The sequence below is a fragment of the Mus caroli genome, unplaced genomic scaffold (assembly GCF_978045245.1).
Source record: "Mus caroli unplaced genomic scaffold, Mus_caroli_1 scaffold_17, whole genome shotgun sequence".
Taxonomy (NCBI): domain Eukaryota; kingdom Metazoa; phylum Chordata; class Mammalia; order Rodentia; family Muridae; genus Mus; species Mus caroli.
This window is the reverse complement of record NW_028227272.1, coordinates 67,469,347-67,493,550: the sequence shown is the minus strand read 5'-3', so window position 1 is coordinate 67,493,550 and position 24,204 is coordinate 67,469,347. Positions and strand designations below refer to the sequence as shown.

Here is a 24,204-nt window from a genome sequence, read left to right as displayed (position 1 = left end):
AAGGCCACATGATAACAGGACTAATTATTTTAATGAAGATTAATGACTTATCTAGTGCTTTGAATCTCAAGGCTCATCGAATTGTCCACATCCCTGAAAGATCCGTCCTTCCTTTTAGAGAAAAATAATTTTAAGAACGTAAAATGCAGTTCTTGGAGGTTCATGCCCACTTCTTTTACAGGATGACTATGCTGCCATCAGGATTACACTGGGTTTATTCTACTGCCTAAGTTCTCTTCTCTAATTGATCTGCTGTCAGGCCGGGAGCCTGTTCCTCATGCACTTGTTATGTCCTGTAGAAATAATGCCCGAGACAAAGAGAACGGTAGGAACAGGTTTCTAAACCAAATTAACGAGCAGACCACAACTCAGATGCCTGGAATGCAATTTCTGGGGAATATGTCTTCTGTACAAGTCACCTTTTATATGTCACCCTAAAACTACAAGTGCAACTAGCAAAGCCATAGTATGAGGCAAGAGAAAGCCACCTGGATCCTGCAAGGACGGAATCCCCATTCCCTTCAGTCAGGGTTTTAAAAAGTCAGTATGTCTTTCGAACTAATCCAGTAATTTAGTTAGCTGAGTTAATATATGGACTGCCTATCTACATTATAGTGAGTTATAATTGTAGAAATTCTCAGGAGTCACACTTCTCCACCATATATAAAGGTGCATAAGGTTTTGCAACCTTTGTCAAATAAGTATACTAACAACAGCTATATTTCAACATCAAACCAAGTTCTTTGGAAATTGATGTGCTGCAATTGCTAGCAGTATTTCTAGAACAATCAACCCTGATAAACATCAAAGTAAATAGTAAGACTGAAATAAACCAAAGGCCAATTTCAGTTAGATAAAAAAAAGCTAATTTTGGAAAATATTGATATTGCATTAGTTAAGAATTAACGAAGTCAGTCCTACAGCTACAAACATCAGAAAAAGTTTTAAAGGATTTATCTGTCATTTAGATCTAGTGAAAAAATAAACTGAATAAACGATTTTAAAAATATGTATTTCTTATAATATTTATGCAATGAGTACATAGTAGAGCCAAATAAGACCATCCTATGCATATCACTTAAACTCTTATAACATTTTAAAACAAAATAAGATTAGAAATTGAAGTCTAAAAGAAATTGAAGTCTACACAGATTTTCAACAACTAGGATATAAATGAATAATTTCTGAAATGGTAGAAAAGAAAATTGAACAATAAAAATAAACAAATAAAAGTACCTTTTGAGATTAAATTATATATTTCTCAGACTTTCCCCTGAATCCTAAAATTTTTAGCTGTATTAAGACACTAAGCCAAAAAATTTAAGATGTCATTACAAATAAGTAAATTGATAGACTACTTCATTCCCATACTATAAGTAAACATAATATATATTACAATTATGCTTTCTTATATATTTTATAGTTGAGCAATACCAGCATGTTAGAACATAAAATGAGAATCCAAGATTCATAGCCAATAAAATAAGATTAACCCAACACTTGCAACAAAAAATACCTCAATCTGAAAAGCAAACTTAAACACATATGTAAAACAACAGCACTGTTAGAAAAATAACTCCGGATCTTTAAAGCTAGAAAGTGTTTTCATAACAACAAAAACAGATACAACCCATAAAAAAAGATTTCAAGAAATTGTACTTCAAAATGAAAAATGGGTTCTGGGAATTGTTATTGTTGTATTTTTTTGTTGTTGTTTTCCTGTCTGAAACCACAAGCTACAGGCTGAGAGAAAAAAATATTTCTTAATTTATAATATGAAATGTATAAAGACTTCTCAATTTTAAAGACTTGTTTAAAGGAAGAAAAGGTAATATATTTTAAAATTAAACAAAATACATAAACAGGCATTTCAGCAAACAAAGCATGCAGACAGCAAGTAACTCAATGATAATTTAATGAGCTAAGAGAAAAATGCCAATTAGAACTATGAAAACATATACATACTACATAGCTAATGTGGGGGGCTAATAAAATATAGTGTCAATCCTGACAAGGATGCAAATGAACTGGGTTACTCATAGATGATAAGACAGAAAGACAAAAGCTCTGGAAAATGATTTGACAACTGCTTGTGATAGTAAGCATATAAGCCATAGAAGCATATGCTTACCACATAACCAGTCTTGATTCATCTCAGACAAATAAAGTCTGTAAGGACTGTTCACAGCATTCTAATGAAATAGTTCAAAAACGAGAAAATAATCCAAATGACCAAATGACCTTCAACAGGTGAGCAATAAACAAATGGGGCCGATGGTACAGCCACCCAATGAGATTGTGCTCAGTACGAAGAAGAAACAAACCATTGTTACATGCAATTAGGCTGTACCTCAAAGGCGCTCTGTGGAGGAGGAAGGAAGCAGCAATGTCAGTATCAAAAGATTGCATATAATATAATATATATAGGATTCTCAAAATGAAAAAAGTTATGGAGCTAGAAACTAGGTCAGTGATTGTCAAATTTAGGAATGGTGGGACAGTAGTAATGTGAATTTTATGCATGAGGGATTTCTTTGTGGTCACAGAACAATTCTATATCTCCACTGCGGTGCCAGTTTCATTAATATATACATCGATAAAACCAGGAAGAAGTAGACACACACAAGAATAAGCATTTGTAAAACTGAAGAAACGTGAATAAGGTCTGTGGATTGCACCAACCACAACTTCCTGCTATTGGTACCACAACAGGCTTACTCAACAGAACACAGGAGCAAGCCAAGTGAAGGGTATGGGAGCCTCCTTCGTGCTGTTTCTGAAACTTCCTGTGAGTCTTTATTTGCTTCAAAATGTAATTGTTTTAAATGCAATTTGCAATCCTTTGATTAAATGTCCTAAGAGTTTAAAAGCCCTGCTAACCTGCCTCACACAATGTGTTTTGATAACAGTTATTTCTAGTCGGGATTTTCTACTTCTGTGCTGTGTTGACTTTTGCTTCATACAGCACAAACAGTAGATCGCTTTTCCTGAAGGCCACAAGGAGGAAATAAAGCAAAAGAGGCCTCTGATTGCTACCTTTCTAGCAATGGGGAGCGCAGCTTCAAAACCCTGAAATGATCCCGAGGACGGACAGCTCTCACAGGTACCAGAAACCCAAAAGAACAGGAGGAGCAGAAGAATCAAAATGTAGGAAACTGGTTTCTTCTTGATATGGAATGACAATGGCTGGGGAAAGGGACTACAGAAAGGTCGGCCATGAACTCATTTGTGAACCATCCGAATCCTGGAATAATAGTATACCTGAAGAATGAATTCCAAAAACTAATTAATTAGAGCAATGGCATCTCAGGTATTAGTGACTAATTAACTTATAGTCTCTAACAATATAGAAGGATAAAGGAAAATAGACCCCTATCTCTTAGGAAGGAAGCACTGATATGACTCCAGAAATCCCTAGTCCTCTGACACCAAAAGGGAATCTCATTCTGGCACAAACTGTCCTTTGTTCCTGTCATCAAAGATGAAATCACTGCACTTGCCTATGATGATATAAGCCTACATTTTTGAAAAGTACGTTCTGACAAGACAGTACTAATTAGATCTCACAAGCTCTATAAAAGCAAAACAGAATGATAAGACCAGCAAAGTCTCCTAAGGTTGTACATCCATAACAAAACAATTCTTGGCTTGAAGATTGAGACCAGGAGCTGAGATCGCCCAGTGGGTAAAGTGTTCGTCATCCAAACATGAGGACCTCGGTCTGAATCCAAAGATCTACATAAGGCCAGTTACAGTAGCACAGGTGCCTGTTATCTCTGAGCTTCTGTGCTTATTAGAAGCTAAGGCAAGAGGATTCCCAGAAGTTTAGTAGGCCAAATCAGGTAGCATACACAGTAGCCAACAACAAAAAGATTCTGATTCAAAAGCAAGGTGTCCTTTGACCTCCGTATGTACAGTGTGGCATATTTATACGCCTACTTCCACACAAAAACATGCACGAATATGCATGTGTGCACTCACACATGTATATCACATATAAGCACACAACTAAAAAAACAGAGCATAAATTAACTGATATTTGAAATCCATTCTCTTTCTCTCAAAAATATTATGTTTTCCACATAACTGAAAGATAACCCAACTACTAATTAATAATGAGTGAACCAATTTTTAAATGTTTTTCTTATTTTTTAAAGAATGCACGAAGGGGGAGACAACCTAGCTCCCCAAGACATGGTGTCAATTAAGCCAACAAATGAGTTCGGCATTGTTGATGCCAGGCAGCCAAATGTCTCTATAGTTCCCCAAGAAAGGAATCTAAAATAAACATAGATCAGGTCTCACAGTGATGAGCCAGAGGGTAGTGACATTAAAGTATATGGCTCAAGCCTTCTCTTGATAAGGGGGTAGGGGGAAAGAGGAGCAGGGGGGCGGGATATTGCTCAGGAGTATTTCTCTACAGAGATGATAGACTGCACCATGCTCTCCTTGCTAGGTCTCTGTACTGGCTAGTTTTGTGTCAACCTGACACAGGCTGGAGTTATCACAGAGAAAGGAGCTTCAGTTGAGGAAATGCCTCTATGAGATCCAACTGTAAGGCATTTTCTCAATTAGTGAACAAGGGGGAAAGGCCCCTTGTGGGTGGGACCATCTCTGGGCTGGTAGTCTTGGGTTCTATAAGAGAGCAGGCTAAGCAAGCCAGGGGAAGCAAGTCAGTAAGGAACATCCCTCCATGGCCTCTGCATCAGCTCCTGCTTCCTGACCTGCCTGAGTTCCAGTTCTGACTTCCCTTAGTGATGAACAGCAATTTGGAAATGTAAGCTGAATAAACCCTTTCCTCCCCAACTTGCTTCTTGGTCATGATGTTTGCGCATGAATAGAAACTCTGACTAAGACAGTCTCTTATGTGTTATTCCTCTTTGGAAAAGGGAAAGAGCTCTAGAAAGGAATATGAGCTGGAAAGCGGGCTTCTCTCAGGAAGAAGCCATGCAACTTGATGACTCTGGCTCACTTCTAGGTCAGGAGGAGCACAGCACCCTCTTGATTGTCAGCTAGCACTGAAAAAGATCAAGATAGCGAACCTATGTCTAACTAAATAAACACAGGAGATCCACATGTCTACATGGGATGACCATGGATGTGGATTTGCCTGTTAATCTTATGAGGATAGAAATCAAATCCTCAAGTTAAATAAATACCAAGCTGCAGAAGGCTATAAACTGATCCTTGTGGAAGCCAGAACTTTTTCACCTTTAATTTCAGGGAGAAATTTAACCCTCTGCTGCTATAACATTGGCTTTTCTATTAAGTGGAGCTAAGTGTACAAGCCATACTCCCATGTTTCCTCAATAGTGTGTCTGTCTACACTGTTCAGCTCCTCACACCTAAATGGAACCTGTGTAGGGGAGCTTACTAAAGCAAGTTAATTAGATGATATAAATAATGCATGGCATTGGTAAAGCAAATAGTTGCTGAATATTGAGGAAACCCCAATTGTACCCGTGCAAAATATAAACTTAGAAACTTCATTGCAGTACTAAGAGTATCTATCTGCCCAGAGACTGTGTCTCATTATAGCTGACTCTTCAACACATCACTAAATACATATAAATATTCCATTCCTTTATTTCCTATATGTTAAAGAATCGGATTGATTAAATAACTACCTGGATACCATCAAATATCAAAAGACAAAGAAAAGCCAGGGCCACCAAATGTAACTTTTTTCTTACTACCAATGAGTCATGAATAACACCCTCCAACCACACTTTCATTTTTGAACATTTAAGTGACTATCTTTCTTTATTCCTTCCCGCACATCGGTCTTATTTTCAAAGTTATCCTGGCTATTAGTAAACTCGGTGTGATCATCCGTTGAAGCAACCCGAGTTCAGGGGGAAGAAAATCCCTGCAGCTGTTTGATGCTCAAGAATATGGACACTTACCAGTCAGATGAAAGAGGAGAGAAGACAGGAGGGGAGATCAAGAGAACGGGGAGTTTGGGTTTCTGCAGGCTAGCGTTTACCTCTTTCAGTGAAAGCAGCTTTGTGCTTCTTATGTCCCAGGACTCATGTTGCCTTCAGCTTACAGTGAACTGGCAATTACCTCCTCATTTCCACTCCAAATTAAGGATCAAAGTTTAAACAGGCTCTTTTCCTTCTCTACTACATTGTGATTAAAACTGCCACCTGCCTCACCTCATTCATCCAATCACCTCTGCAGGACAAAAAGTGAGTCTCTCTGAAAAGAACAACACAATTAATTAGAAAAACAAAGAGTAGTGGTGAGATTTGAGGATCTGAGATTGATTTTTTAAAAATGTCACTAAAGAATGTAACAAAAATAAAATGTAGTGAAAATAATATTTAAACTGGGCACTTATCTAATATCATCAAATTGTGGCATATTAAGTATCTCTCCATATATCTGTAGTCCTCAAGAGAATCCTGAAAACACCTTTCTGATGACTCAAATCTATTTGACAATTATAAGAGCTGCGAATCGAGTCTTGTCTTATTCCTAAACTCTGTAACGCAACCACTTCACAATATTTTTATATTTAACATGTGTCTTAAAGTTTTATAGCTGTGAACAGACACCATGACCAAGTCAACTCTTTTAAAAACAACATTCAGGACCGAGCTTAGTCTCTACAGGTCAGAGTGGGGACCACGGGGGCAGACGGCTTCTGGGACAGGCAGGAGCCACAGAGCCACTGAGGCAGCACCCTTTTGGGGCAGCAGACTTCCGGCACCCTCCCAGCCGGAGGACAGAGACCTGCCCTGCAGAGAGCGCCATCTTGGCTCAGGGACTCCACCGAACTTAGTCTACAGGTTAGAGTGAGGACCACAGAGGCAGACAGCTTCTGGGACAGGCGGGAGCCACAGAGCCGCTGAGGCAGCACCCTTTTGGGGCCGCAGACATCCGGCACCCTCCCAGTCGGAGGACAGTGACCTGCCCTGCAGGGAGCGCCATCTTGGCTCCGGGACTCCGCCGAGCTTAGTCTCTACAGGTCAGAGTGGGGACCACGGGGGCAGACGGCTTCTGGGACAGGCGGGAGCCACAGAGCTGCTGAGGCAGCACCCTTTAGGGGCTGCAGACATCCGGCACCCTGCTTACAAGAAACTCATCTCAGAGAAAAAGATAGACACTACCTCAGAATGAAAGGCTGGAAAACAATTTTCCAAGCAAATGGTCTGAAGAAACAAGCTGGAGTAGCCATTCTAATATCAGATAAGATTGACTTCCAACCCAAAGTCATCAAAAAAGACAGGGAGGGGCACTTCATACTCATCAAAGGTAAAATCCTCCAAGAGGAACTATCAATCCTGAATATCTATGCTCCAAATACAAAGGCAGCCTCATTCATTAAAGAAACTTTAGTAAATCTCAAAGCACACATTGCACCTCATACAATAATAGTGGGAGACTTCAACACACCACTTTCACCAATGGACAGATCATGGAAACAGAAACTAAACAGGGACACAGTGAAACTAACAGAAGTTATGGATCAAATGGATCTGGCAGATATCTACAGAACATTTTACCCTAAAACAAAAGGATACACCTTCTTCTCAGCACCTCATGGTACCTTCTCCAAAATTGACCACGTAATTGGGCACAAAACAGGACTCAACAGATACAAAAACATTGAAATTGTCCCATGCATCCTATCAGATCACCATGGACTAAGGCTGATCTTCAATAACAAAATAAATAATAGAAAGCCAACCTTCACGTGGAAACTGAACAACACTCTTCTCAATGATACCTTGGTCAAGGAAGGAATAAAGAAAGAAATTAAGGACTTTTTAGAGTTCAATGAAAATGAAGCCACAACATACCCAAACTTATGGGACGCAATGAAAGCATTTTTAAGAGGAAAACTCATAGCTCTGAGTGCCTCCAAAAGGAAACTAGAGAGAGCACACATTAGCAGCTTGACAACACACCTAAAAGCACTAGAACAAAAGGAAGCAAATTCACCCAAGAGGAGTAGACGGCAGGAAATAATCAAACTCAGGGGTGAAATCAACCAAGTGGAAACAAGAAAAACTATTCAAAGAATCAACCAATCAAGGAGCTGGTTCTTTGAGAAAATCAACAAGATAGATAAACCCTTAGCCAGACTCACCAGAGGGCACAGGGAAAGCATCCTAATTAACAAAATCAGAAATGAAAAAGGAGACATAACAACAGATCCTGAAGACATCCAAAACACCATCAGATCCTTCTACCAAAGGCTATACTCAACAAAACTGGAGAACCTGGATGAAATGGAGAAGTTCCTAGACAGTTACCAGGTACCAAAGTTGAATCAAGATCAGGTTAATGATCTAAACAGCCCTATATCCCCCAAAGAAATAGAAGCAGTCATTAATAGTCTCCCAACTAAAAAAAGCCCAGGACCAGATGGGTTTAGTGCAGAGTTCTATCAGACCTTCAAAGAAGATCTAATCCCAGTTCTTCACAAACTATTCCACAAAATAGAAACAGAAGGTACTCTACCCAACTCATTCTATGAAGCCACAATTACTCTGATACCTAAACCACAAAAAGACCCAACAAAGATAGAAAACTTCAGACCAATATCCCTTATGAATATTGATGCAAAAATCCTCAATAAAGTTCTTGCTAACCGAATCCAAGAACACATCAAAACAATCATCCATCCTGACCAAGTAGGTTTCATCCCAGGGATGCAGGGATGGTTCAATATACGGAAATCCATCAACGTAATCCAGTATATAAACAAACTCAAAGACAAAAACCACATGGTCATCTCGTTAGATGCGGAAAAAGCATTTGACAAGATCCAACACCCATTCATGATAAAAGTCTTGGAAAGATCAGGAATTCAAGGCCCATACCTAAACATGATAAAAGCAATCTACAGCAAACCAGTAGCCAACATCAAAGTAAATGGTGAGAAGCTTGAAGCAATCCCTCTAAAATCAGGGACTAGACAAGGCTGTCCACTTTCTCCATACCTATTCAACATTGTACTTGAAGTCCTAGCCAGAGCAATTCGACAACAAAAGGAGATCAAAGGGATACAAATTGGAAAAGTTGAAAAATATCACTTTTTGCAGATGATATGATAGTATATATAAGTGACCCTAAAAATTCCACCAGAGAACTCCTAAGCCTGATAAACAGCTTCGGTGAAGTAGCTGGATATAAAATTAACTCAAACAAATCAATGGCCTTTCTCTACACAAAGAATAAACAGGCTGAGAAAGAAATTAGGGAAACAACACCCTTCTCAATAGTCACAAATAATATAAAATATCTTGGCGTGACTCTAACTAAGGAAGTGAAAGATCTGTATAATAAAAACTTCAAGTCTCTGAAGAAAGAAATTATAGAAGATCTCAGAAGATGGAAAGATCTCCCATGCTCATGGATTGGCAGGATCAACATTGTAAAAATGGCTATCTTGCCAAAAGCAATCTACAGATTCAATGCAATCCCCATCAAAATTCCAAATCAATTCTTCAACGAATTAGAAAGTGCAATCTGCAAATTCATCTGGAATAACAAAAAACCTAGGATAGCAAAAACTCTTCTCAAGGATAAAAGAACCTCTGGTGGAATCACCATGCCGGACCTAAAGCTCTACTACAGAGCAATTGTGATAAAAACTGCATGGTACTGGTATAGTGACAGACAAATAGACCAATGGAATAGAATTGAAGACCCAGAAATGAACCCACACACCTACGGTCACTTGATCTTCGACAAGGGAGCTAAAAACATCCAGTGGAAGAAAGACAGCATTTTCAACAAATGGTGCTGGCACAACTGGTTGTTAACATGTAGAAGAATGCGAATCGATCCATTCCTATCTCCTTGTACTAAGGTCAAGTCTAAGTGGATCAAGGAACTTCACATAAAACCAGAGACACTGAAACTTATAGAGGAGAAAGTGGGGAAAAGCCTTGAAGATATGGGCACAGGGGAAAAATTCCTGAATAGAACAGTAATGGCTTGTGCTGTAAGATCGAGAATTGACAAGTGGGACCTCATGAAACTACAAAGCTTCTGCAAGGCTAAAGACACCATCAATAAGACAAAAAAACCACCAACAGATTGGGAAAGGATCTTCACCTATCCTAAATCAGATAAGGGACTAATATCCAATATATATAAAGAACTCAAGAAGGTGGACTCCAGAAAGTCAAATAACCCCATTAAAAATGGGGCTCAGAACTGAACAAAGAATTCTCGCCTGAGGAATACCGAATGGCAGAGAAACACCTGAAAAAATGTTCAACATCCTTAATCATCAGGGAAATGCAAATCAAAACAACCCTGAGATTCCACCTCACACCAGTCAGAATGGCTAAGATCAAAAATTCAGGTGACAGCAGTTGCTGGCGAGGATGTGAGAAAGAGGAACACTCCTCCATTGTTGGTGGGATTGCAAGCTTGTACAACCACTCTGGAAATCAGTCTGGCGGTTCCTCAGAAAATTGGACATAGTACTACCGGAGGATCCAGCAATACCTCTCCTGGGCATATATCCAGAAGATGTCCCAACCGGTAAAAAGGACACATGTTCCACTATGTTCATAGCAGCCCTATTTATAATAGCCAGAAGCTGGAAAGAACCCAGATGTCCCTCAACAGAGGAATGGATACAGAAATTATGGTACATTTACACAATGGAGTACTACTCAGCTATTAAAAAGAATGAATTTATGAAATTCCTAGCCAAATGGATGGACCTGGAGGGCATCATCTTGAGTGAAGTAACACAATCACAAAAGAACTCACACAATATGTATTCACTGATAAGTGGATATTAGCCCAAAACTTAGGATACCCAAGATTTAAGATACAATTTGCTAAACGCATGAAACTCAAGAAGAATGAAGACCAAAGTGTGGACACTGTGCACCTTCTCAGAATTGGGAACAAAACACCCAGGGAAGGAGTTACAGAGACAAAGTTCGTAGCGGTGATGAAAGGATGGACCATTTAGAGACTGCCGTATCCAGGGATCCATCCCATAATCAACTTCTAAACGCTGACACCATTGCATACATTGCAAGATTTTGCTGAAAGGACCCAAATATAGCTGTCTCTTGTGAGACGATGCTGGGGCCTAGCAAACACAGGAGTGGATGTTCACAGTCAGCTATTGGATGTATCACAGGGCTCCCAATGGAGAAGCTAGAGTAAGTACCCAAGGAGCTAAAGGGATCTGCAACCCTATTGTTGGAACAACATGATGTACTAACTAGAACCCCAGAGCTCTTGTCTCTAGCTGCATATGTATCGAAAGATGGCCTAGTCAGCCATCAATGGAAAGAGAGGCCCATTGGACTTGCAAACTTTATATGCCCCAATATAGGGGAATGCCAGGGCCAAAAGAATGGGAATGGGTGGATAGGGAAGTGGGGGGGGCGCTATGGGGGACTTTTGGGATAGCATTGGAAACGTAATTGAGGAAAATATGTAATAAAAATATTAAAAAAAAAATAAAAGTTATTTGAAACTAAAAAAAACAACATTCAGTTGGGGTTGGCTTGCAGGTGCAGAGGTTCAGTCCAGTGTCCTCAAAGTGGGAGCATGGCAGCCTCCAGGCAGGCAAGGTATAGGGGGAACTGAGAGTTCTATGTCTTTATCTGAAGGCTGGTAGCAGAATATTGACTTTCAGGCAGCTAGGAGTAGGGTCTTAAAGCCCACGCCCACAGTGACACACCTACTCCAACAAAGCCACACCTCCTAATAGTGCCACTCCCTGCCCCAAGCATATACAAACCATCAGGGCATGTAATGGACCTACGGTTAGAGCCAAAATTATCTGGATTATTTGTATATTAAAAGCCACAACTACTAAAATGTTGAACCAATGAACAGGGAGTGTCCAACCCCAGTGATATGTCTGCAGCACAAACCCTATACTTAAGGCTAAGGGGATATTGCAGAAATAGTCTAAGAGTAAAAGGTCCAGGAAGCCTGCTGAAAGAGTGTGCCTTCTAACTACACAAGAGAACTGCACTCAGCTGTATCGCTGCCTGAACAGGACCTCAACTATAATACCACCAATTGCTATGGCACCGAGGATGAGGGAAATTTCACAGATGAAGAGGTACAGACAACTGGAGACTACTGAGGGATAACCAGTCTTCTTCAAAGATGAACCCATCCTTAACTGGTTATCCAAAACCAAGTAATTTGTACCAAAAATATATATATATAAGCAAGCTACACTCAATGAACTCTGTGGGTTGTATTTGTATATTTATTCATGTGTGTATGTGCATGTGTGTATGTCTGTGTGTGTGTGTGTGTGTGTGTAAAACATGATAATTTTAATATAAGAGGCCATGAATTTAAGAGGGAGTGAGGGACAGGGGAAGGTAGAAGAGGGAGAGGTAGAGAGCAATATATTTTAATTAATTTTTTACCTTGGGAAAAAAATAAGGTTTAGATGAAACCATTAATCACACACACAAAAATAAAAATAAAATCAAGTTTTACAAGTTAGTCGCCATAGCTACACAGTAGCAGAGAATATACAATGAAATTATTAAATAAATCAATAAATGTAAATTATAAAACTACATATTTAATGTTTTCTTTTTGTTGAAGCTCCAGGTCCCTATTACCCCTAACACAAAATGAAGCAGGGCTTTGTTTATTGAATATAAAAGCAGCCTGGATTCATGACAGCAGTGAAAAAATATTGGGTGAGCAGATATCACCATGAGAAAAGAATTTTGTTCATGTATGTTCGTTCGTGCGTGCGTGCATGTGTGTATGTGTGTGTGTGCATATGTGTGTATGTGTGTGTGCATATGTGTGTATGTATGTGTGTGTGTGTGTGTGTATATGTGTGTATGTGTGTGCATATGTGTGTATGTGTGTGTGTGTATTTGAGCAAGCACATGCATCCTAACTTTAGGTGAAGGGTGCCCAGTAGCCCCAATTCCCTCAGAGAAACAGGCTTCCATCCATTTAATATCTGGTAAGAGAAGCCTACTCTACATTTCCAAATAAGAGCACAATTGCACTAACCCTCTCTTCCACTCCACAAGAACTGTGTAATCGCATACCTAGGGCCCAGCGTAGAGAGGGCTGGAAGGAATCCAAGAAGTTATCATGTAAAGAAAGATTGATTCCGAGCTGGTGCAGCTGGCACAGGAGCCTGTTCTAAACAGAATGCCCTATCATGTCACCTCAAGACACTTTGAAAGTGAGAAGAGGTCAGGGACTCTTGGCCACTGCTATGGATAATCCAAGAGTGACTCTGGAATTTGGACGGATCTCTGTGGCAAATGAGTGAGTGTCCCAGGACAGGAAAGCGGGTCAGCTGCATCTCAGAACTCTGACTTCTCCCTGCTGTCTAAAACTACTGACATTTGACAATCTTCAGTAGCCACAGTGGCTGGGGGGGGGGGGGGAGTACATTCAGTGAATCACATTTAAAATTCTTGTGCTATGAGAAACACCTATGGGTATGATCCCTGACTCTTCTACTCCAAACATTCTAAGCTGTGTCCCAACACATGTACAGGGTTTTAAAGGAAAAGTGCAGGCATCAAACCCTAGCACGTGTAAAACCACAGCCTGGTCTGGGACTCCATCAAACTCCATCAAACACACTACACAGTCAAGCAAAATGTGTTGGCACACCTTCAGGCTGGTATCCATTAGTGTATTAAATGTCTTCTTGATAGAATTTATTGCCTGTTATTTTATCAAAGATACAAGAAAGGGTCTGCATAGCAATTTTCTTGTACTGAGCTAAAAGACTCCCTCTCACCATAACAACCAGAGTGATCTCTGTTCTTGACATCTTGCTTTTTACCCAATGACTTTCATAAACTCCCCCCCCCCAAATCTTCTGTATAGACAGGTAATTATAAAAAGGAAATATTCAACATTCAGTGTTAAAGGAACATAAGTGGGAAAAGAAAAAAAGATACTTTGCTTCCAATTATTTTAAAGACTTTTTATTATCCCTTATAGAACATCCCCCCCACCCACTGTCTTGTTAGAAGGAACAACCAGGGAGTTGATGAGAGATGGAGGATATGAGATATGCATAGAGATTAGATTAGAATGAAGAACAGGGACCAGATAGTGCAGACTGCTGTAGGTTAACAGAAATGGGCAACTATTGAAAGAGTGCAAGCAGGATAGTTTCGTAATTATCTGAGTTACTTTTCTGCCAATGTAAGAGAACACTATGGCTTGGCGGTGGTGGCGCACACCTTTAATCCTAGCACTTGGGAGGCAGAGTCAGGTGGATTTCTGAGTTTGAAGCCAGCCTCGTCTTCAGATTGAGTTCCAGAACAGCCAGAGCTACAAACCCTGTCTCGGGGGAAAGAAAAACAAACAAACAAACAAAACACTATGACCAAAGAACCTTATAAAAGAAAGTTTACTTGAGCTTATAATTCCAGAGGGCTACCAGTCCATGATGGATGGAGAAGTGGAGCGATGGGAAAAGGAACAGAAAATGACCAGCTCATAAATTGAACTGCAAGCACACAGAGAGCAACCCAGAAGTAGGGGAGGCTTTCAGCCTTCAAAGCATGTCTGCAATCATGGATGCTGGGCTGGACTTACTGCACCTCCTTAAATGGCACCATCAACTGGGGACCAAGGATTCAAAGACTGGAGCTTAGGAAGACATTGTCATTTAAACCACTACAATAATCACATACACCATTTTGGGAATGGAGAGGGCAGAACAGATGGAGAAGGGCGGCCGTCTGAAGAAGAAGTACCAGCCCTGAAGCTGTTCTCACACCTGTCTAGATGCACTGGCAGCTTGAAAGAAGGTAACAATAGCCACACAGACGAGTGCCTATTATAAGAGTCAAATGATGCAATTGTCTAAACTGAGAGATGAAGGAAAGAGTACTTGAGAATGTACCAGCGTCAGAAGATGGCTCAGTTGTTAGCGTGCTCTCCTTGTAAGTAGAGGGTCTAAGCTCAATACCCAGAAGCCATGGGTAAAAAGCCAGATAGTATGCACTGTATTTGTTATTATGCGAGCCTGGAGAGACAGACAGATAAATCCCAGGGACTCCCTGACTAGCCAGTCTAGCCTATTTGGTGAATTCCAGGAATGAGAGAATCTTTCTAACAAAAATAGTGAATACACACATGAACTCATTCACCCCAACACGTGAATACACACATGAACTCATTCACCCCAACACGTGAATACACATGCATGAAGAAAATGCTAGGTTTTAAGACGGAGTCACTCATCAATGAAGATAACACAACCAAGATAGGGTATGAAAAGAAAAATACCTTTGAGATGAAAATCTATATGTTCAGATTATGTATGCTGGGCTTTATAGGCCCTTAGACTGGAGCCCGTTAGAATAATGTTGTAGACCAGAACAAAAATCTGGAATGAAGACAGACTTTTAGTATCTTCAAGAGGTAGACACTACAAGGAAGATATCAATGTCTAAGAAAAGAATATTATGCAGAAATGAAACAGCATATAAAAGAAAATAAAGACATGGGGACTAGGGAACCAACCTGGAATCTCTTCTACTATATGGTCTGAAGGTTACTGAAGTAAAACCTACACAAGTAATGGGGGGAAAGCAAGACTGCGGTTAGGAGGAGCTAAGAAAGAGTCAGTAATATACAATGCTTAGAAGAAGGAATATATACAATAGATTATCAAGACTATGCTTATGAATTCCCTTATTTATACATTTATTTATTTAATTATTTATTTTGTTCTTCAATACAGCACAACTACAGTTTCCCCTTCCTTGATGTTTATGAACTTCTTAAGAATAGTTTTAGTAGGAGCTAAAGAGATGGCTAAGTGGATGAGAGCATTTGCTAGCACTAGCAGGGAATCTAAGTTTGGTTTCCAGCATCCCATGCTGGGAAACAACTATCTATAACTCCATCTTCAAAAATCTAGCCTCAGCCCGGGAGTGGTGGCACACGCCTTTAATCCCAGCACTCGGGAGGCAGAGGCAGGCAGATTTCTGAGTTCCAGGCCAGCCTTGTCTACAGAGTGAGTTCCAGGACAGCCAGGGCTATACAGAGAAACCCTATCTCGAAAAACCAGAAAAAAAAAAAAAAATCTAGCCTCTACAGATAACCACATGGCATTCACTCACAAAGACACACCACACACACACACACACACACACACACAGAAGATTAATCTCAGTACGGCATTCTCCATGGCTATTTTCATAGGCAAGCCAGAAAAATATATATATGCTGTCTAAGATGATGTTTGGAAGATGAACTATCATAATATACAATAGTATATAAAGTTTAAGAAAAGGATACTCAGTGATAGAGCACTATATATATTTGAGCAGTACTCAAAATGTCAGCCCTCTGTTTAGATGAGGAGATAGGCCAAAACCGAGGTTCTCAGTGTCGGAAGGAACTAAAACACCACTCAGAAACAAAATTACAGTTATGAAGAAGCAATAAAAATAAACTTATGATTGGGGTCTCCTAAGACCATCAGAAATAAATGTTTTCTGAGGGTTGCAACCACAAAGTTGAGAACCTCTTGTTTGCACCAAGAGCTCAATAAGAAGTGCTCGCTGCTAGGGAAAAAAAAAAAAAATATATATATATATATATATATATATATATATATATATACACACATATATATATAAAGAAAAATCATAATTTCGCTTTTCTGTTTTCCAGGCTACAAGAACTGAAAAAGAAATTTCAGAACAAATCCTTCATAATCCTACATCAGTGAATGCCTGCCGTGAGGAGAGCCCTGTGGCCAACTCACAAAGCCACGTAAGATGTGAGCAAGCAAATGTGATCACTGACTGGAGTACATCAACAGCTTCACAGAAAGTAGAAAGAGCCAAGTAGGAGATGTCACCGTAGGAGCTAATCAATGAGACAGTGATCACACAGTCATGTACTTACACTTTACTTTTATGATGCAAAGTAACTCACACTCTACAGTTAAGTCCCCAAAAGATACTTCCTTAACCAAGGCTTCAAGCTGTCTGTCTACCAGTATAAGGGCTTTAACTCATTCATGACGGAGGAACCCCCGTCACGATACAATTCTAGATTTGGAATTCTCACAGAAGACAAAAGGAACCCTCACAACAAAATTCCAAATGGAGCAATTTTGAGGAGGAAAGAAATCGAGGGTCCATCAATGAGAAGAAAATGCCTCCCTCTCACCACTCTTACACATTGATAACTGTGCCTCAAATTTTCTGCAGTATTTAATAAGCACACTTTGCAACTAAATGGGTTGTCTAGTCATGTTAGGCCAAGGACACTCAGCACAAGTAGGTTACTTAAAACAAGTCAAAAATAAAATATACTATTATCGTGGCTTCAACAGCATACTCAAGATAGATGGTTTATTAAAAATAAAAATGTATCTCCTCATAGTTTGAGAGTCTGAGGAGTCTAGCAACAAGATGCCCATGGGTGAAGCTATGAAGCGAGATGGCAAGCACCCTGTTATTGTCCTCACGAGAGAATGGAAGTGCAATGTCCTCCCAAAGCAGAAGGGAGAGGGGGCAAAGCAGCCTAAACTGGGAATTTTTTTATTTTTCAGTTTTTACTTAGTTTTTAATTGTTTAAAAGTTTCTTATTTGTATACAGTGTGTGGCTAGAGCATTTGTCCTCCATGGCCTTCTCCATCCCCGTCCCATCCCCCGTGACCTCTTTCCCTTCCTATTTCCATCTCAGTCCCCTCTTATTGGGGTGAGTGAATATATGCCTATCCTGGTGGTCACAGATGCTGTGTGTACATGATAGCCATAGAAAAGTCATTTCCAAAGACAGGCTTTTACAGTATGGCTCCCCTCTTCTCACTCTGACAAGCCCTATCCCCCTCCTCTGTAATGGTCCTGTGTCATGGACGTCGCAAAAGTCCCTTTTTTGATTAGACCACTGTCCACTGCCCAAAGATGAACCCTCATGAGGAACCCTTATGGCCTAGTCATGTCTTAAAGGCTCTTTCTACGGCACACTTGTCGCACCTGAAATTTGCAAAGGACACATTCCAACCACAGCAATCAATGACCATGACGACACTATGAAAAAGTTTTTATTCTCTACCAGTTAACAATACAAGTCACCACTGCCAGATGCCAAATTACTGTTTGACATGCCTAAATGGAACATGTGTGCTGGAAAATAGCAATTACCCAGGACCAAGGGCAGAAGTAGAATCCAGGTCACAGAGAAGCACATAAGGACCCGCTGGGCCAGACTTTTCACCAAGAACACTGGATTCCCTCCCTTCTTTATTCTGCCCTTTGTCCCTCTCATTAATTTTGACAAACCATGAAAGATGACTATAATTGCTTCAATCCCAGTGGAGTTGAATATGAAGTACACACATACACACAAAAGAAAGAGAATAAATGGTGTTTGTCTGCCTGTGGCCAGTGGAAACTGGAAACAGGACACAGGCAAAATATTTCCACAACTCTTGCTTTTGAAATTTCTTACAGGTTAGTTTATAAATCACACAAATAGAGTCATAATAAAAATAAACACCTCCAAAGAACAAAAAAAGCTGGACATTGACCACCTTCTGTTGTAATTTGTGTGCTCATTATAACAAAATGATTTTTATATTAAAAAAATATATGTGGTGAAAATATATAAATATAACATGTAAATATATTTCATACAAAAAGAGAAAAAATAGATAAAATATTTGTTTTTGTTCTAAAAATCACTTATTTCAAAATCTGCTCAAGTCTTTTAGCTTTCAGGAGCGCGTGCTAATTATCTCAGGGGACACAGGCTTGCATCTTCTCAGTGAAGAGTTGCTAGACACCTCCCCAGTACTTAATCTAAAGTCACAACTAAGTACTGTAAGTGAGGATCAGCCCAGCTGGCTGCTTTGAGGAGGGCTCCTGTATTAGCATATGTAAACTCTGGAATGAGCAATTTATAATGCCTACTGCTTTAGAATCTGAGAATATTGGTTTTCTAGAAAGTGACTTTAGTGGATACGTTTAATAACATGACAAAGCTAGGTCGTTGAGCTCTAAGGGTCTTTGTGTTTTCAAGTCACATCAACCCATGTTCATAATCACCAATGCCACTAACTAGTTTGATGTTTTCTATGATTAAAAAAAAGAGTCTCTCGCCTGTTGCCAAGGTAGTTTTGATTTTTGTAGTATCTAGGCTTTAAAGAAGAAACTAGTATGACAAATATGACTGCAGCAAAATACTTGCAATCGACTCATAACTACTCTAATTTATATACTAGCTACTTTAATTTTCAATCTTAACCTGAGCAGATTGCAATTATAAATTTCTGATAAGGGGGAAGCCTGGTGGGAGAGGAGTTATACTTTTGAATTGGGCTCTGCAAGTTAAGCCATCCATGCCCTGTTAACTCTCCTGGAAGGTAAGGTCAAACACCCGCAATGGTCGCTCTTCGATGTTGGTTTAAGGGAGAAGAGATCTGACCAACGATTAAAGTGAAACGCAGATTAATGAACTCACAAGAGCAAACAGGAGGGTGCAAGGTGTTGAAAGACTGCCTGAAAGACTGCACAAACGCTGCTCGGAAGTAGACTACAAAGTTTGAAAAGCATAATCACACACGCCCTGGGTCACGACCACTGCAACTCCCAGAACAAGAGGGGGATGGCCTGTGAGTCCCGGAAGCTGCTGCGTGGCTGCAGCGCTGCCTGTCCCAGCACGTAGGGTAGGAAGCACGGCCGGGGACTGCGAGCGAGCGCACAGGGCGGACGTGCAGCAGAAAAGTTCAGGAACTCGCCCGGGAAACCGGAGCCACGCCCACCGCATGATTGGCGCGCGAGGGGGGCGGGGCCGCGCAGAGAGGGGGAGACGGGCGGCGCGCGCGCACGCGGGAAGGCCGGCCGCAGGCGGAGGGCGGTGGAGGGGTTCCCCCGGTACCTGCGCTGGAAGTCCGCGGCGAAGGGCTTCAGGTACGGGTCAATCTCCAGGAGTCGGGCCAGCTCCGGCACGTCGGCCAAGGCGGCCTCCAGACGCGCTTCGGGGCCCGTTTCCCCTGCCGCAGGAGCCGCCGGCGCCGCCATCTTCGCCGCAGCAGCCCGAGTAGCCGAGGCCCGAGAGGGTCGAGTGGGCCGAGTGGAGTGCGAGCGGCAGGGCGGAGCCGGGCGAGCCTAGGCGAGCCGCCGGGGAATTGCCCTTTATAGCGGCGGAGCGGGCCAGGGTGAGCCCGGGACACACGTCCTCAGCGCGGGCCCCCGCCCACTCACGGGGCCGGCCCCTGGAGCCCTGAACCGTGCTGGCTGGCCACCGGGAGGCGGGTCTCACCAGTCCCTGTCCCTTCCCCTTCCTGCCCGGTGGTCACCTCTCCTCAAACACCTGCTCTCATTTCGGAGTTTTTGTTGTTCCTAGGGTGATGATTTTCAAAAAGTGGGAAATTCACCAGGACCACGGTTAAAAGTAGACAACGTGAAACTATTTAGAATCTTAATGTCATTTAACAACCCTACTGCCCTAAGTTTAATGTGTCTCAAGAGTTTAACCAAGAGAGTCCTTAAAGATTTTTGCATAGGTAAGCATCGATAGCCAGCCAGGTCCCTGAAGTCACAGTAAAAACAAGAACTTTCCTGGTTCCCTATACAGAAATCAGGCATTTGTGTCTCACCAACCAAACTGTCTTTGATGAGACATGACTGGGAGAACATCATTAAAGTGTACTGCACTCTCCTGCTTAATCACAGTGATGAAGCAAAAAATCTTCTTGCCAAGCTCCCAAGTATAACTACCCGGTGTCCTTTCTGTCCAGTGGTTCCTTTATAAGAATACAGAATCGGGGCTTGATGACATAATGGCTCACTAAGTAAAAAGTGCTTGCCACAAGGCATATAACTGGAATTATATTCCCAGAACCCACGGTCTGGAAAGAGGAAACCGACTTTCAAATATTTTCCACCCTGCCACATATATACACATATACACAGACATACAAAAAATGTTTTAAAAGAATACAGATTTTGACACGAGGAAAAATGGATCCTGCTACTCAGGAGGCTGCAAGTCACTTTGCACCTCAAAACTGGACAGGCTTGAGTGGAATTTCCTCAGTTGAAATCTGGAAATGTAAAATCATAGCGTCTAGGAAGAAGGAACAGTATTGATCACCCTTGGGATATCAACATCTAAAACAGGGTTTGTCATGAATTTAAGAAATGAAAAATATTCACCTCGATGTGAATAGCTAAAGGTCTTAGATAAAGGTATAAAAAAAAAAAAAGGACCTACAAATGGGGGGGGGGGAAGGACTTAAACCCAGAAATAAAGTACCTAGTAGACACCCAAATCTGTAACTTCATTTTTTTCTTTCATAACTCTAAATTTCCATCACTTCACACTGAAATTTCCACTTAGCTGACTAAGAAACCTGAACCAACTATCTTTTTCATAGCATAAGCATTCACCTGTTAGGATAAAACCAAAGCACTGATTAGGAAGGGAAAAGGGAAGGGGTGAGGAATAAACACTACCTAAAATCAGCTTTTATCACTTCTACCGACTGATAATCACCCATAAATTACCATTTTTACCCACTCCCAGTACCAGTGTTTCCCAGTGTGACCTTGATATGAATCACCTACTGAAAATGTGCATTCTGAGTTTGGGGTCCATGTACCAGAATATATTTTTAACTACTTTCAGGAGATACTGATGCTGCCAGTTTTACATAATTAGAATAGCTAAACTCTACAGTACACATCAAATAATCTCAGTAACAATTTAATTGGCATGCCGTTTCACTTAGAGTGAAATATAAACTTGGCTTTCCTTAAAACACTTATACAACCTGTAGTCACTACCTTCATTATCCAGTTCCCTTGGACTGTAGTGGCATGGCCCTTCCAGGATCTGACAGAATTCTGTGAGCACTGCAATTGCTACTCTTTTTGGGAATTCTCTTCCTTAGCTTCTCTGTGACTACTGTCTTTCCAGCCATCATTGAGATCTCTGGTCTTACAAGCCCCATTCTCTTCTATGCTACAGTAAACACAATGTAAGCTCTTTGTTAATCTTGAAAAGGCAAGCTTTATAAGAGCAGGAACCCAGTTTACCTCAAGTTTCATACACCAGCCTCTTGCCCACATAGCACAGCTAAATGGGATTTTAAGTTCCACTGTCATAATTATCACGTAAGTCCATTTCGGGTGGAGCTGGAACACCGGAATTAATATTATTGATCAAATGCGCCTCTTTTATTTCTGGTGCCCAAGGAATCCCATTTGCTGCTGGCATTTAGGTTATACCGAAATAAGACACAGCCGTGGAGGAATAGCAGTCTAGGCAAAGTGTTTCTGAAATGAGGAACTGAGGTATTCGGGACAGAAGGGCGTAAAGGGAAGGAGGGAGAGGAAACTAGCCTCAATGGTGTCCAGAGAAGCAGAGTACCAGGAAGGGAGCAAGTGCCGAGTACCTGTTTGGTCTCGCAGATCTACAGTTAGAGGGATTTGAGGAGAAAACTGAGGGTCTGAAATACCCTCCCCCGAGGATTCACCTAATCCTGCAGTGACTTGATGATGAGCCAGGGTGGAGGGTGATACCCAGGAAGAAGGCTCCCCATTCTGGAGGAGAAGGGGAGGGGGAAGGGGGAGGATCTGTGTGAGAGGTGAGAGGGTACTGGGAGAAAGGGAGGGTTGGTACTGAGATGTAAAGCAAACAAATACAAAACATTTGAACTATTTAAAATGAAAAACAAAAACAAAACAAAACAAAAACTCTCTCTTCCAAATGGTTCAGAGGAACAGAAAGTAGAGAATTAGGTGATACCAAGGAGAGAAGATGATGAACTAAGATTGAGAGCATGATGGAATGAAGATGTGGAATTCATAATAAATGCCCAAGGAATGCAGAAGTGATTTAGATTTTTTTTTTAAGCTTCGCAGATGTGGTAGAGTACCACAAACATGATGATGTAGATGAACAGAAATCGTTTCAGTTACTGCCCATCCTAAGCCTTGTCAACTCCCCAGCCACTGGCTTTGCCCTTGTTTATATTACCAGATTAGTTCCTTCTCAGGAAGTAAGTCTTAAGTTCAATAGGAAATCAGGTGCTTGCACCCATTAGTCCTGCCCTTATCCCACCAGTGTGCTGGTAGCATGGCATGCAAGGTCTAAGAATATTAAAGACAGGTTTGTTTGTTTTTTTTCCAGTAACTATCTCCTGCCTTCTGGCACTACAAATGACTGGAGGTGGGAGGGACTATAGCCTAGCCTCAGGCTGATTTCTCCAAGTCATACAACAACTATGTGGTGTCTTAAGAACTTCCTGTCTAGTTTCAACATGCAGCCTACAACAGTGGCAATGACCCTTTCGGTTTGCCAATCCTAAGATGTCTCTAGCCAACAGAGATAGCCAATCTCTGGCACTCTGATTTTATTTGATGCTTTTCTAGCTGGGAGGCTTTTTCTGCCTGTACAGATTGCCCTTATTTGTGCTCTTTACCTTTTGTTATCCTCCCAGATGCTTCTCCAAATCTGCATGGAACCCAAAGGCTAGCATTGTACAAGAAAATGTTTTCACAAAGGGTGAACTTTATCTCTGAAGTTCCATCCTTTTCTAGAAACTGCACATTGGCCTTAGGATTTAACAACTAAGGAAATACTAAATTAATGCATGAGACATGTCCAATACAGCATGACAAGATCTCAACATTCTTATCAATCACTTTCTGAAAAAAGACAATTTATAAATACATAAGGCTATGTTGGAGACAGCAGCATGGATAGTTCTACCTTATTTCATACTATAATCAACAATCATGCTCCAAGAGTTGCCATGCTTTCTCATCCTAGGGCACTGCCTTAATGATCCTGTTTATACTTCTCCACCCCTGGAAAGTCAGATAGGGCAGGTTTGTATTCTGGGGACCTGCCTGGAGGGAAAGGGGGAAGCAGGGCTGTGTTCTTACCTGCTAGACCTGCAGTTCAAGCCAGATTCCTAGATTGAGCAGTCTCTGGGCCAAAACCGTGGCCTTTACCTCTCCATCAGCCACATTTGGCTGCTGAAAAAGGTTCAGGTGTGGGTGAGAGGTCTTTACTCCTAATAAACTTTCTTGCAGAGTTAAACTGTGTATAGCACATGCTTGAGAAATGATTGTACACCATATGACAAGATGTACTTTCTCCTGCACAGTTTTCTTATTGTTTAGACCCCTACTAGTTTTCCCCCTTAGGTACTGCAGCTAGAAAAACGTCTTGTTTGCCATTGGGTGACCTAGTAGACCCTTTTTTGTCTCC

The 24,204-nt window shown here is 41.0% G+C and overlaps 1 protein-coding gene across 1 annotated transcript in view; it reads right to left on the bottom strand.

Moving 5' to 3' along the window:
* Gbe1 (1,4-alpha-glucan branching enzyme 1) overlaps window positions 1-20,199 on the bottom strand; it is a 240,595-nt gene extending 220,396 nt beyond the window's left edge. Inside the window, exon 1 of the mRNA XM_021184815.2 lies at window positions 19,861-20,199. Coding sequence (XP_021040474.1) covers window positions 19,861-20,003 — 143 coding nt within the window. The 5' untranslated portion in view covers window positions 20,004-20,199. The remainder of the gene's footprint in view (window positions 1-19,860) is intronic.
* Between the last annotated feature and the right edge of the window lie 4,005 nt (window positions 20,200-24,204).